The sequence below is a fragment of the Bison bison genome, unplaced genomic scaffold (assembly GCF_000754665.1).
Source record: "Bison bison bison isolate TAMUID 2011002044 unplaced genomic scaffold, Bison_UMD1.0 scf7180017864503, whole genome shotgun sequence".
Lineage (NCBI taxonomy): Eukaryota > Metazoa > Chordata > Mammalia > Artiodactyla > Bovidae > Bison > Bison bison.
The window spans coordinates 5,392,610-5,406,237 of record NW_011495061.1 but is presented as its reverse complement, the minus strand read 5'-3'; the positions used below and the strand labels follow the sequence as shown (position 1 = coordinate 5,406,237).

At 49.7% G+C, this 13,628-nt stretch overlaps 1 protein-coding gene across 1 annotated transcript in view; it reads left to right on the top strand.

Annotated features, from left to right (window-relative positions):
• TRIM66 (tripartite motif containing 66) overlaps nt 1-13,622 on the top strand; it is a 50,724-nt gene extending 37,102 nt beyond the window's left edge. The window contains 10 exon segments of the mRNA XM_010829374.1: nt 5,177-5,710; nt 5,870-6,062; nt 7,468-7,528; nt 7,978-8,143; nt 8,457-8,746; nt 9,218-9,344; nt 9,662-9,736; nt 10,098-10,250; nt 10,665-10,883; nt 11,604-13,622. Coding sequence (XP_010827676.1) covers nt 5,177-5,710; nt 5,870-6,062; nt 7,468-7,528; nt 7,978-8,143; nt 8,457-8,746; nt 9,218-9,344; nt 9,662-9,736; nt 10,098-10,250; nt 10,665-10,883; nt 11,604-11,663 — 1,878 coding nt within the window. The 3' untranslated portion in view covers nt 11,664-13,622.
• The last annotated feature ends 6 nt before the right edge of the window (nt 13,623-13,628 follow it).

The following is a 13,628-nucleotide window of genomic DNA, read 5'->3' as shown; positions in this document are numbered from 1 at the left end:
ATGTCTTCCCTGAATTTTGACAGCACCTTGTGTCAATCATTAGAATGGCAATGTAGGCACTTCAGGTCTTCAGAAAAAGAAATTGAATTCAGCAAAAAAAAAAAAAAAAAAGAAAGAAAGAAAAAAAATTGAACTCCAGAAAAAGATCTGGGTGGTGAGAAAGGGGAGAGGAAAGGCAGCAGGTGACAGAGCACAGATGAACAGGATTTGACGGGTGAAGGACTGCAAAGGTGACCGGGAGCAGAGGTTGAAATTTCAGACAACTTAGATAGGCCACAGGTCAGGCAGGTGGCAAGCAGAGATAAAGAGATTAAGAGACAAGGAAAGCAAAGGGAAGGGGACATATAATTTGGGAGGAGACCAAATTAGGGGCAAGTAAGGAGATACTAGGTCATGGAGGTAAGAGAGAGCGCCCTTCATATGTCAGAGGTGACCTGAGCTGATTCCCAGAGGTTTCTTGTTTTTTTTTTGCATTTTTGACTTTTCTCCTTGAACTAGAAAATAGCTTATTTTTACTTGCAAACCTCAAAATACATATGCTCACTGATGAAGCCTGAGGTTTTATATGTGAAGATGAATTCAAGGTGTCAGTTAATCTGGGAGGTGTCAGTGATTGCCCTGCACAGACGTTCCAGCTGGCCATACACTTTCACCTTCTCTCATTTGACCTCTGAACAATCCCAGGTGCTAGAGAAGGCAGATAGCACCTTCTCCCCTGACATATAAGCTTCTCCTGTGTGTGAGACACCAAATGTCGGACAGCTTGGCCATACTCACAAGCCCTTCTCCAGTTGTAGCACGTTCCTGAGAAGACCTTTCCTTCCTTCCTTGCAGGCCCCGGCGACTCAGCCTGCTTTCCTGGCCCTGAAAGTGGGCCCTCCCCTTGTCCCTACTCACCTTGTAGCAGAGTGGGATAGAGGATCTCAACTCCTCTCTTTCTTTCCGTGCATGACATAAGGACCTTCTGTGTTAATATTTTGTAGTTATTCACTCCAGAGAGCCAAATGAAGTATCAAACATAAGCAACATACAAGATAATAGGTTCCAGAACTGCCACTGTATTTGCATAGCCTATAGAACAGGATTGAGGCCAACTTCCACAGAGCACTTTTTCTGAGTCTCTTCTTAGAATTTCCCCATATACGTTCCCCAGGTCCTTGTTACTGTTACCAGAGCTTCACACCACTCCTGATAGCCTTGGCCTTCTTGAGATTGGTTATAGATATGAACAGGAAAGAGATCAGTGTAGTTTTCAGTATCAGGACAAGTTACTAACCTCATGCTATCTGCTAGGTGTTGTGGGAGCAAGTCCAGCAGGCCCAGCTCAAAATAAACCACAACAGAGTTTCCACAATTCTTCCATGGCTCAAGCTGCATGCTCTCTCTCCTTTATCATTATATTAACTCACATTTCGTGATATGTAATAAGGGGAACTGAATCCTACAAATGTGATCTCTACTAATCTGGAAGGTTTTGTCTTTGGGAATTTAATCTCGTGTATATCTTAAGGGCATACAGCCCCTGACCATCTGGGACCTGGAATGGTTCCAGATGGATTTTGGTGCTCTTGAGGCTTGGCCCCAAGGATTTCACTAAGTTATCTGTGTCATTGGTAGATGAGATGACTGCATTAAATATACATGTCAAATAGGGAGACAGTCAAAGTATCCAGCTCAAAGGATTAGACAATCGTGTATAAAAGGAAATACAATGATCGTTGGATATTCTTATCCAAAGATAAGAAAATACAGAATATCAGAGAGCTGTATGAGTGCATAACCAGGACAACAAAGGGACACAAGGGATGCAGGCCCGGGTATGTTTGAGATAGCCCTTGGCCTCTGGCCTCAGTCCCTTACACTGGGCTCTATGCCTAGTTTATCCCATTTCGTTTGAGCATTTCCCCCATCCCTCCTCCTCCTCACCTTTCTGATCTTGGGACTTAGACTGTACAGCAAATTGAAGCCTTTTTATTGAAGACCATTGAACTATGAAGAAACATATTAAAAGTAAACTTTTCTGTAGAGAAACGAAAGGTATTTAGCTCATCTGCTTTTAAAACTGAAAATTAAGAATAGGAATTATAAGCTTTACTAAAGCAGCTAAACAAGTAATAAGGAAAAAGGGTTGAGGGAGAAGAAAAGAGAAAAGAAAATCAAGAGAGACAAAGGGCAGGTGATGGAAAGATGAAGAGATGGAAGAACAGAGTGTGGGAGAGATCAGGGAAGAGGGTGAGCAGAGAGAAGGGCAGAGGCAGGCAGGCCAGAAAGGAGCCTGGCTTCAGTGCCAGAGAGCTGGATTCTAAAGCCATAAGAATCCTATGACAAATATCATACTGGTGAATAGTGAAAGGATCCCCCTGAGATTAGGAATGTAAGATGGCTACTGTCACTACTTCTATTCAGCTGCATACTGGAGGTCTTAACTAGTGGAGTAAGGCAAGAGAAACAAATGTAAGCAAAAGGAGAAAATAAAACTCACTAGTCATAGGCAACATGATTTGTATGCACAGAAGATCTCAATGTGACTTTAGTAAGATCGCTGGGTACAAGTTCAATATATAAACAGCAATAGTATTTCTATATGTGAACACAAATAGAAATTGAGATTTATAAAATTATGTTTTCAATTACATAAAAAACCTCAGATGCCTCTCTGAGCTTCATTTTTCTCAATTATAAAATTAGGGCCACAACAATAATAACATTAACAGTAATAGCAACAGCAGCAGCTAGGGTTTGTTGAGTACCCACTGCCAGACATTGCTCTAAATGTTTACATGGATTATTTCTTTTAAACTTCACAACCCTTTAACGTTTGCTGTGAGAATTAAATGAGGAAATATATGTAAAACACTTAGCAAATTGCAGTGTATATAATAAATTCTCAATAAATTTTAGCTACATAAAAATGGGCATTGTTTCAGAGAAAGTCATAGACTTAGTTGTTAGTAGAACTAAGCTTCTATTCATTGGGCATGCAATTTGTAGAATAAACAGTCATGCATTATTGTTTTAAAAAAATTGTGAATAGCTCATTAATTCATTTGTTCAGCCAGGCACTGCCCTTGGGTCTAGGAAAACACTGCACGAGCAAATCAGAAAAAAATCCATACTCTAATGGGGTGGGGCTTCCCAGGTGGTACGGTTGGTAAAGAATCCACCTGCCTTCCAATGCAGGAGACACAAGAGTTGAGGGTTCCATCCCTGGGTCAGGAAGATTCCCTGGAGGAGGAAATGGCAACCCACTCCAGTATTCTTGCCTGGAGAATCCCATGGTCAGAGGAGCCTGGAGGGCTACAGTCCATGGGGTCACAGAGTCAGACACAACTGAGTGACTGCACACACACATACTCTAATGGAGTTTACAGTTTGGTAGGGGACATATGTATTAACCAAACGGTATCACAGATTGTGCTATGAGACTGAAGTACAGGAGTTATGAGAATGTAAAAGAGGGGAGTGAAAATTCACAGGTGAGCTGAATTCAGAAGGCAAGTGGAACAGGGGCAGGGCTAGGAGAATGTTCCAGAGGAAGCAGTCTGTCTGAAGTGGGTAAGAGAAAGGATGTCATGATTCTGGACCTAAAAAAATTGTCTGAGCGACTGGAGCTCAAAGACTGAGGAGAGGGCCACTATATGAACTCTGGCTGCAGAGACGGACAGAGACCAGAGCATCAAGGCCTTGGGAGCTTTGTTAGGGATTTTCACAGTGGGGAGCAGTATGGTTTTATGCAGAGCGCTGATGTGGTCAGATATGTGCTGTCAAAGTATTTCTCCACTGCAGAGGCTACTATTGTAGTCTGGGAAAATATGACGTGTAACCCGGGCTCAGGCACCAGCAGCAGAGAGAGGAAGAGTGGGAAGAGCTGAGAGGTGTTCAAGTGGTGGAGTTGAGGTTTGGTGTTAGCTTGGGTGAGGGCGGAGGGGTGCCCACTGATGCCTCCCTCCTAGGAGCCGACTCAAAGAACTGGGTGACCAGGGTGACATTCACTGAGGTGAGGACAGTCTTTGTCGATTAGCTTTACTAATATAATATGGAGACTTGAGAGGGTATTTGAAGTATTCCTTTTCCTATGGAAATCTGAATGTCTGACTCAGGGGGAAAAGAATGATAGGTTTAAGATACTGACTTGGAAGCTTTGAGATATTTGCTCCTTGTTTCCCCTTTTATTTTCAAAAGGTGTCAAATGGTTATGTCTTTTGTCTTAAAAAAGACTTGGGTATTAAATAGAAATTACTGAAGGTTGCACTTTTTACTAGTCTTCCCACCACTTGCCCTCTGTCTGTTTCTCCAACCTGAAAAACTGCAATGGGTTTAGTATAGTAATCTGTATGTCTTTCTTCTGCCTAGGTCACCAAGTGGTTAGAACTGAGCAAAGAATTATGGGGGTTGAGATATTATTGCTGCATCCATTAATTGTCCAAGTTGTCCATATTAAGATTTAGCTGCTCTGATGTTCTCTGCCTCTGGTTTAGAATGGCTTTGGCAGGTGTAGTAGGGCTAGAAAAGACCTTCACATCTCTTGGTCAGAGTCTTCAGTCTAATGCTGGTGGTGCTGGAGTTGATCTGAACAAGCCTGTGAGAAGGCTGTGGGGTTGACGTTCCCCAGGACTGACAGGGGCTCCCCAAGCCTTGGCATTATCTCAGAGAATGTCTGCAGCAGATCAGGGTTGAGCCTTCTGAAGTTCCTCCCATTCTTATGTAGCAGAAAGTATCCTGTAGGACTCCCAGAAGGGAGGGGAGGCCACTGGTGGCTTAGTCAGGGGGACATGTAATGTGGGAAGGTATTCCTACAGTCTGACTCTTTGCTTAGGTACTAGAGGGGGGTGAGGGATGTGGTTGATAGTGTGTGTGTGTGAGTTTGTACCACCCTCAGGTCAAGTGGTAGACTGTCTCTCTCCCTCTCTCTGTCAGTCTGTGTCTCTCTCTCACACACACACGCATGCACAATAGTGTCTTCAGCTGTGCCCACCTCTCTGGCTCATAGCCCAGGAACCTCCATGGTGTAGGGGAATGGGAACAGGACTTCATGGTCTGTCTTGAGTTCCCTGAAGCTACTAGACTCTGAGGCAGAGTGAAATCTGAGCATGGGACTCTTACGGGCTGCCTCCCTCCTTTCCCTGCCACCATTCCTAGCTAACAGCCGGACTCTCCCCTGTCTTTGCTCCTGTAGCACTCCACTTCTCTGAGCATCATGGGCTTTTCCAACACATTGGAGATGGAGCTGTCATCTACCAGGCTGGCGAGGACCCTTGAACCACAGATGCAGAGCACAAGCAGCCTGACAGCTGCCCCACCCCAAGTGATGCCCCAAGTGGTACCAAGCCTGCTGAGTGGCCCCCCACCAACCATGTCCAGCCTAGCGAGTGGTCAAAACCAGGCTGTGCCCAGCCTGACAGCCAGTCACCTGCCGGCCATGCCCAGCCTCGTGCATGGCCCACCCCAGTCCATGCCCAGCCTAATGAGTGATCCCTCCCCAGCCATCGCAAGCCTGGCAAGTGATCACTCTCAGGCTGGACCCAACCTGATGTCTGGTCCCACCCACACTGTGCCAAGCCTGGCAACCTGTCCTCTGCAAAGTGTGCTTCCAGCTTCTGACGTGCAGCCGGAGACCGGGTCCAGCTGCAGTCCTGGTTCTGGCCGAACTGCAGGGGGCCTGTGCCCTGGGGATGGAACTGACCCCTCCCTGGGGAATGCCTTGTGTAAGGTAGGTCTTGGGGAAATGCCATTTAATGTCCTCTGCTTAACTCTGTGCAAAAGGGTGGCCCCTGAGGCCTCATTCTGGCCTTAGCTTAACAGCTCTGTGACCACCGACACGGAAAATGTCTGATTTCTTTGATTCTTGTTGGCCTTTCACTTTTGAAAGATGGAAAGTGAGGATTCTACCCGCTTCACTGACTCTCTGGGACAAGGCCCTACAGCCGCTGCTCTGGATGCTTCCAAGGACTTATCTATCCCCTCAGACCTGGAGGAACCAATTAACCTCTCTGTTAAAAAACCCGCACTGGTGCCAGTGGTCAACACATCTGTGGCCCTGCAGCAGTACCGGAGCCCAAAAGGTGAGACTCAGCAGCCTGCCCTTCATGCTGACCACACGCTTGAGCAGGTGGACTCAGCACCACAGATGAAACGGAGGTCAGCAGAGCCATCAGACTGAGGGAACAGTGTGTTTCTCTCAGGCTAACCTCGCTTCTCTGTCCAGAACTGACCTTTTGATGCCTGTTCTGTTTCCCTCTCTGTGGCCAGGAATTAACCTCCTTGTAAAATTCCCCAGGCAGAAGTTTGGGGATCTGGGTTATAGGAAGGGGGACACAGGAAGAGCACCACCCCAGAAGGGCTGGGCTTGGCAAAACATCTTAGGGACAAGAACACATCTGACTCTGGGTTAGCTGACCCGCTCTCTCTTTATGTTTGAATGTGTGCAAGATACCTAACATTTCTGACTTATTTTTTCCCCTGTAAATGGAGCTAATCATAGCTACTTTATAGGCTTCTGGGAAAAATACCTACAGTGAAATCATTTGATGACTTATTCTGCAGTAACAAGAATTTGCCTTGCACCTGGCCTTGATGTGGATTTTTGTCTCACAGAAAAGGGAATTTGGACTGGTTGGACTTGACTCTGATTGTCTTCTCAGCTCCCCACACGCATTCTCAAATGGGGCTAGGCCAAGGCACCTTCCTTCCAGGGAAGGTGAGGGCTGGCTGGAAAGTTAGATAGCAACTGCCTAGTGAGTGCTGGGGGCCTTCTTAGTTCAGTGTATGAGGCATGGGTAGTTTGTAACGATCAATGTTACCTACAAATTTAATAGATGAAGAAATTTTTTTCCTTGTCCCCTCACATTGGCTCTTCCTAACTGCACAATAATGCAACCCTGAATTTTAAGCAATTAAATATTTTGAACCCTGCTTGTCCATGGAAGGCGCCTCGGTCAGCGCCTGGGGCTGAGTGGGCGCCCAGTACATGCTAGAGTCCTCCTCTCTCCCCACTGCCCCCTGCCCATCTGCGCCGACTGCACTTCTCTGGGGAGGGCTCCTGGGAGCCTCTTGCCCCTGGAAGGTGAGCTGGATTCTCAGGCTGTGCTGAAATCCCAGCACTTGGCTGATAAGGAAGGGGCTGCACAGAATGACTCCTAAGAGCAGGCTACACCAGTATATACATGGGGAACGAGTGACTTCTGAGCTCATTTTGAAGGTGAGATGCTGGCTCCTCAGCACCTAACCCAACACTCACTCCTGGGTAGCCTCTGAGTGTTACCTGTGTTATCTTTGAAAAAGAAAGTAGCCTTCTTCCCCCCTCAGGAAGGGAGCTGGGTAGGATTGTCACCATGATGAGTGATTACAGTGTGAGTAACGACGGTATGACAGGCGTGTGACCGCAGTATGAGTAGCGGATAAGAGTAGAAGGTGTGGGTGACAGGATGTGTTATCATAAATGTATTATGAATTTGTCTTTTGTCTTAGAGTATGAGAATTTTGAACAAGGAGCCCTCGGGCTGAACACAAAAGGGAACCAGAGTATCAGGTAACAGACCCTTGGCCCAACATCCCTCTCCCACCATCCAACTTCACGTCCTGGGAGACTGGCACAGGAAGTGAGCCTCCTTGATGACTTAATCTGGAGCTTGCCTGCCTCTGTCTTCTTCAGCCCTCAGACCCTGGAGTGGGTGTGTGGTTGTGTGTCTGGGATGGTTGTGGGAGGATGTCTTGACTCCAGTGCTGTTAGGCAGGCACTCTGGGTGCAGTTCCCCCTCTACAGGGGTCCCCCTTTGATCAGAGGACTCCCAGGGGCCAATGGGACCTGACCAGGCAGAGCTGGTGGTGGGCTGGAACAGGGACCTGTGGAGGGTTGGACTGAGGAGCTCCTGAGAAGTTCAGTTGTGGGATTGTGGATGAGCTTGACTTAGCAGTCGGGCCAGAGGAATGTGGCCCATCCGAGACCCAGGGATGTGGTTCTTGCCCTACACCCTTCAGTAATGAGCCCAAGATTCCCTATGTGCGCCTGGAGCGGCTCAAGATCTGTGCTGCCTCCTCGGGCGAGATGCCAGTGTTCAAGCTGAAGCCACAGAAGAATGATCAGGATGGGAGCTTCCTGCTGATCATCGAATGTGGTGCTGAGTCCTCCAGCATGTCCATTAAGGTACCTCTTTTCTCTGCCTTCTCCTTGAAACTTGCCCCAGTCCAGGAGCCTCTCTTTTCTCTCTGCTCCTGGCAGAATCCTAGCTCCAGCCTTGTTCCGAGTCTCAGAGTGGGGCTGCTGCTCGGCCACACCTTGTCCCATGCTGCCTGGGGTCTGTGAGGGGCACCCTAGGTCTGAGCTGTCCTGGTGTTCCTAAGGCTGGCTGGTTTGGGGTCCTGAAATAAGTTGGTGCCAAGGGCTTGTTATCTTTCTTCTCCCTCCCTCAACAACGTGGTACCTCGCTCTAACCACTCAGACTCACTTCTTCCCCAAGGTCAGCCAGGACCACCTGCCTGATGCCATCCAGGCCCCAAATCTGGGGGGAAGAAAGGTCACTGTCACATCTCTGGCTGGGCAGCAGCCCCCAGAGGTGGAGAGTGCGTCTCCTGAAGAACACAGGCTCATTCCTCGAACCCCTGGAGCCAAGAAGGGGCCCCCAGTGCCCATAGAGAATGAGGATTTCTGTGCTGTCTGCCTCAACGGGGGGGAGCTGCTGTGCTGTGACCGCTGCCCCAAAGTGTACCACCTTTCCTGCCACTTGCCAGCCCTGCTCAGCTTCCCAGGGTGAGTCATGCAACCCGGGCCCTGACCTGGATGGCACAGTGACCTTCCAAGGGAGGTTATTCCAGGCCAGCCCACAGGGCTCTCTCTGGGGGACTTCCTCCCCTCTCTGGCCTGCATAAACTGCAGGTCTGTGACTCAGTGGCTCTCTCTGTGCTCCTTCTGCACACAGACAGGCAGATGCTTCCCTTCTTCCTCTGTTCCCAGCTTCCTCCTCTGTTCCCAGCTTCCTCTTGTGCAGATATATCCCTTGACGTCTCTCCCAGCCCCTTGCTAACTCCTGTTTTTCTGGATTCACTAATCCTGAGTTAACTGAGTTTCTTTCAAGCCCGTTGCTAAGAAGCCATTCTCTGTAGGGCTGGGGACTTAGTTTCTCATGCCACCCCCACTCCAATCCTGTCTCGGGGTAGAGGGACAAGGGACGGGGCTGTGGACATGTGCTGAGGCCTCACATGGCCTCACTTGCCTCTGCAGGGGAGACTGGGTGTGTACTTTGTGCCGCAGCCTGACCCAGCCCGAGGTGGAGTACGATTGTGAGAATGCCCGCTTCAGCCAGCCTGGAGTGCGGGCCCCTCCTGGCCTGAGCATATATGACCAGAAGGTAGGGAGGGGTCTCTGGGAACAAGGTTCCCACCTGGGGTAGCCTGCCTGTGCCTATGGGGGCTGAGACTTTTCTGAGGGGATGAGAAGCCTCTCTGGTACCTCTCTTTTGGGCTATGCCTGGACATTGGCCCCTGGGGTTTCGCTATTATTTTTCTTCTGCCAGCTGTCTTCCTTTGGCCTGGGAGTCTGAACTGTGCCCTGGTATGGCTGGTGGCTCGTACTCTGTGGGCCAAAGCCATCGGGGTCACCATGGTTAATTCCTACTGAGGTGGGGCCAGAGCAGACTGACACAGCTGCCCATTTTGGTTTCTGCAGAAGTGTGAGAAGCTGGTGCTGTCCTTGTGCTGCAACAGCCTCAGCCTGCCCTTCCATGAACCTGTCAGCCCGCTGGTAAGGAAGCCCTCGCTGGTTCTGCAGAAGGCCTGGGCCTTGAGCGGATTGCGGTGGGGCCCGGGGTGGGCTCGGAGCGTGGCTGCTGGAAGTAGGGGTAATTGTGCATGATCTTGGGACCTGGGGGCCTGGCCACCACAGCGCTCCACAGCTGCTGTTGCGTCAGACCTTCATGACATGGAAACCACTCCTCATTTCCGTTTCTCTCTTCCCTCCACCTGTTGCTTCCTGCTGCCTTTCTCTTCCTTGTGTTCTTTTACTTCTACTCCAACTCATTCTCTATCTCTTCTTCCTTCTTATCCTTCACTTTTCTCCTCTACTTCTCTCTTCCTATTTGCTTCCCCTCCTCTCCTCCCCCAAGGCCCGACATTACTACCAGATTATTAAGAGGCCCATGGACCTGTCGATCATCCGGAGGAAGCTGCAAAAGAAGGACCCAGCTCACTACACCACCCCGGAGGAGGTGGTATCAGACGTCCGCCTCATGTTCTGGAACTGTGCTAAGTTCAATTACGTACGTCTTCCCTGTTTTCCCTCTCCTCTATTTCCAGTGACCCCCAGGACTATCATGGCTGGATAGGGGTGTCTGGTCTGGGCCTGGGCTGCCATGAGGTCCTGGGAGCAGACCTTCTGGGGCCTACTGTAGAGACTGTGTATAAACTCTCTCCCACATTTGGGCCTCAGCATGAACTCAGGAGGAAGATGGGGGTTGTTAGTGACTCGCTATCTGTGGGTAACTGTCAGGGTCACTTCTACTTGGAGAGCTGATGATGCTAAACGGATTATCCTGGGTCCTGAGAAAATGTAGAGTTTGAGCCATCCAGGAGACCCAGCCAGGCTTTGTGCTCTTTGTACAGCTCTTGAGCGGCCTGGAAGGGATGGGCTGGTGGATCAGGGCCAGATAATCACTGCTCTCCTCCCCCTTCAGCCCGACTCTGAAGTTGCAGAGGCAGGCCGCTGCCTGGAAGTGTTCTTTGAGGGCTGGTTGAAGGAGATCTACCCTGAGAAACGGTTCGCTCAGCCACAGCAGGAGGACTCAGACTCTGAGGAGGTGTCTAATGAGAGTGGGTATTCCACTCCCCAGGGCTTTCCGTGGCCCCACTACATGCAGGAGGGCATCCAGCCCAAGAGGCGGCGGCGACATATGGTAAGAAGCTGCTGCCAGCTGGCAGGCGGGGGGGTGAGTGGGTGATTAGGCAGGTGGAGGGCACCCATGCAGCAGGTACAGGGTAACCTGAAGTGAGGCTTTTCAGCTCAGGTGGCACAAGAGAGTAGGCACAAGGAGCCCTCACTTCCCACCCCTCAGCCTAAGTGGAAGGCAAGGCAGTGTGGGGCTCTTCAACTCCAGCGACCCCTGAGGCTCGGAACTCAGAGAGGTGGATGTATCTGCCTGGGTCACCCCGAAAATTTGCAACAGGACCAGGTAGGTCTCCTGACTCCTGCTGGTGATTCCACACTGTGATGCCCTTGGTCTCAATCCTGATCTCCACTTGGGTTGGGAGAAAGGGAGCGTCTTCTTAGCCCTTTGATGTAGAGAAGGAAGGAGAGGTGTTGCTTGCGGGAAAGAGATCGCCTCTGACCTTCTGTCTGGTCTCACTCGTGCAGACCTGACCTGAAACATCAGCTCCATGCTGTTTCATTCCACTGACATGTACTGCCTGCCCTCTGTGTGCCAGGGTCCCTCTAGCCACCCCCATCACCTGTGACACTTGGCACACAGTGCTTGGTGGCTTCAGTGAGTTTTGAAGTTGCATCCCTGGGGTGGAATAAAACACTTTGGCCCTAGGGAATCCCATTCTGGACTTTTCACACTAATGAACCCTACATTTGGGCATTCTGATTCTAATTTCTTTTTTTTTTCTTTCAGGAGAATGAAAGAGCAAAACGAGTGTCATTCCGCCTGGCCAACAGCATCTCCCAGGTGTGAGGGCTGGAAGGAGACCGAGCACTCCGGCAGCTGGTGCCTCCTCCCGTTGACCCCTCCTCCCCACCTTTCAGCTCATTCTCCTTGGATCGTGGATGTGAGACGCTTCTTGTCGAGCCTGTACTGCCCTTCTTTGCCGTTTGCATCTTACAGCATTTATTTGGGAGCCATAGTGCATCCACTACAGAGAAGATTTCAGTAATAAACAGCAAAGAGGGGGTGTTCCCTGTGAGCAGAACGGTCAGATGTGTAGGGTCCACTTGACAAGACCAAGCCTGGTCGGGCTCAGGAGGACCATCCTTCCTTGGTGAATTCTTCCTGCTGACGAAGGCAGACATTTCTCACCTTTCAGTGTGCAGGGCTCAGGAGCAGCGTATGTATCTGAATTCCTCTTGGGCCCAGAAGAGGGTAAAAGAAGGGAGAGGGGTTCTGATGTGTCTACCGCAGGCCTGTGATCCTTGGCCTAGCACAGCCAAAGACTGTCACTGTTTGCCTTTGTTTGGCCTGCTCGGACAGAGGCACCTGCGCTGGGTGTGGTAATGAGGCTTCTAGAGGCCACAGGTCTCAACTGGTGCCTATTCAGGTTCTCACGGTTTTCAGGGTATTTGTTCTTCACGTCCCCTCTCCTGATGCTGATGCAGGTGGCAACTGTGGAGCTCTGGATAGTGTAGCATTCTTGATGGGGCTGGGGAGCTGTGCAGAGACCACTTAGGTCTTCAGGCTCAGATCTTACTTACAGGCTTAAGAAGATTTTAACTTCAGAGTGTGCCCTCTGTGCCACTTCCTTGGATTGTGAGCTCTTCTTTGGTGTCAGAACTGGCTTCTTAGAAGTGATTATTGGTGGCCACCCCTTCATTATGCCCATTCAGAGGTCCAGACCCTGAATTCTGCTTGGGAGAACCGTGAGGAAGCTGCTGTCTGCTTCACATACAGAGGTTCTGGGCCAAAGAGAATGACCCACAACCAGCTCTCTCTGCTGGGTCTCTCCTCCAGCTTAGAGATCCTAGCTCTCAACTCCTCCACTTCATAGAGCCAAAGATCGGAGTGAGTCCTCTGACTCGCCTGCCCTCAGGCTGTCCATAGCCAAGAAAAAGTCAAGACTCTGCTGACAGCCCCCCACTCCCTTGTGTTTGTTGGAGGTTGGAGAAGGTCAAAGGGACTGGCAGAAGCCAGGCCTCAGCATTCATGGAAGTTCTGTCAGGGATGTAAAACTTATAGAAGTCTCTTCAGTGTCCTTTGGTGACCCTGAAGCAACCTCAGAACGTTATTTCTCCAGGAACTCAGAGAGAAGTGTTCTGGGGGTCATGGGCACAGGAGCAGAGCTCCAGGCTACATCTCAGATAGATGGTCATGGTCCATGCAAGGAGTTTGGGAGGAAAAGGCATGCACAGATGCTGGGGGTCAGGCCACCTCATTGGCAAGGGCTTGGTTGAGAAGGAACCTGTGGCTGATGTTGGCTTGGCCTGAAGGCAGCTCTCCCTGGTCCTGTCCTGGCTTAGCTAATTTCAAGGGAGCTGCAGGTCATGGCTTTATTTTTGCCAAGAGGTGAAGTTTAAGGAAATTCTTGTCTGTGGGGCCCTTGTTAATGGGGACATTTTGATCAGAGAAACATTTCTTCTCTCCTTGTGAGTGGATGGAACTGCTCATTTCCTTTCCACCCAGGCTGAAAGAGCATCTTCACTTCAAAGCAGACTATGCCCACTGACTTACCATTCTCTCACCAGCATATGCCAAGCTCTCCTAAGCAGATGGGCTTCCATAATCATGTTTTCTAGTTTGGGGTAACTAAGTCTTGAATACTCCAGTAGCCAGGCAATCTTTGGGTGTAACCCTCTGCTCTTTGGAGCTCATATGACTTTATGGTTTGGGCTCTGGCCATTTCCCTTTCAATTTTTGAATCTTTTTCTCTATTTAGTTGGCTTGGCAAGGTTCTCTTTGTAATTACCTCATTAATTCCTCCTCTCGGTC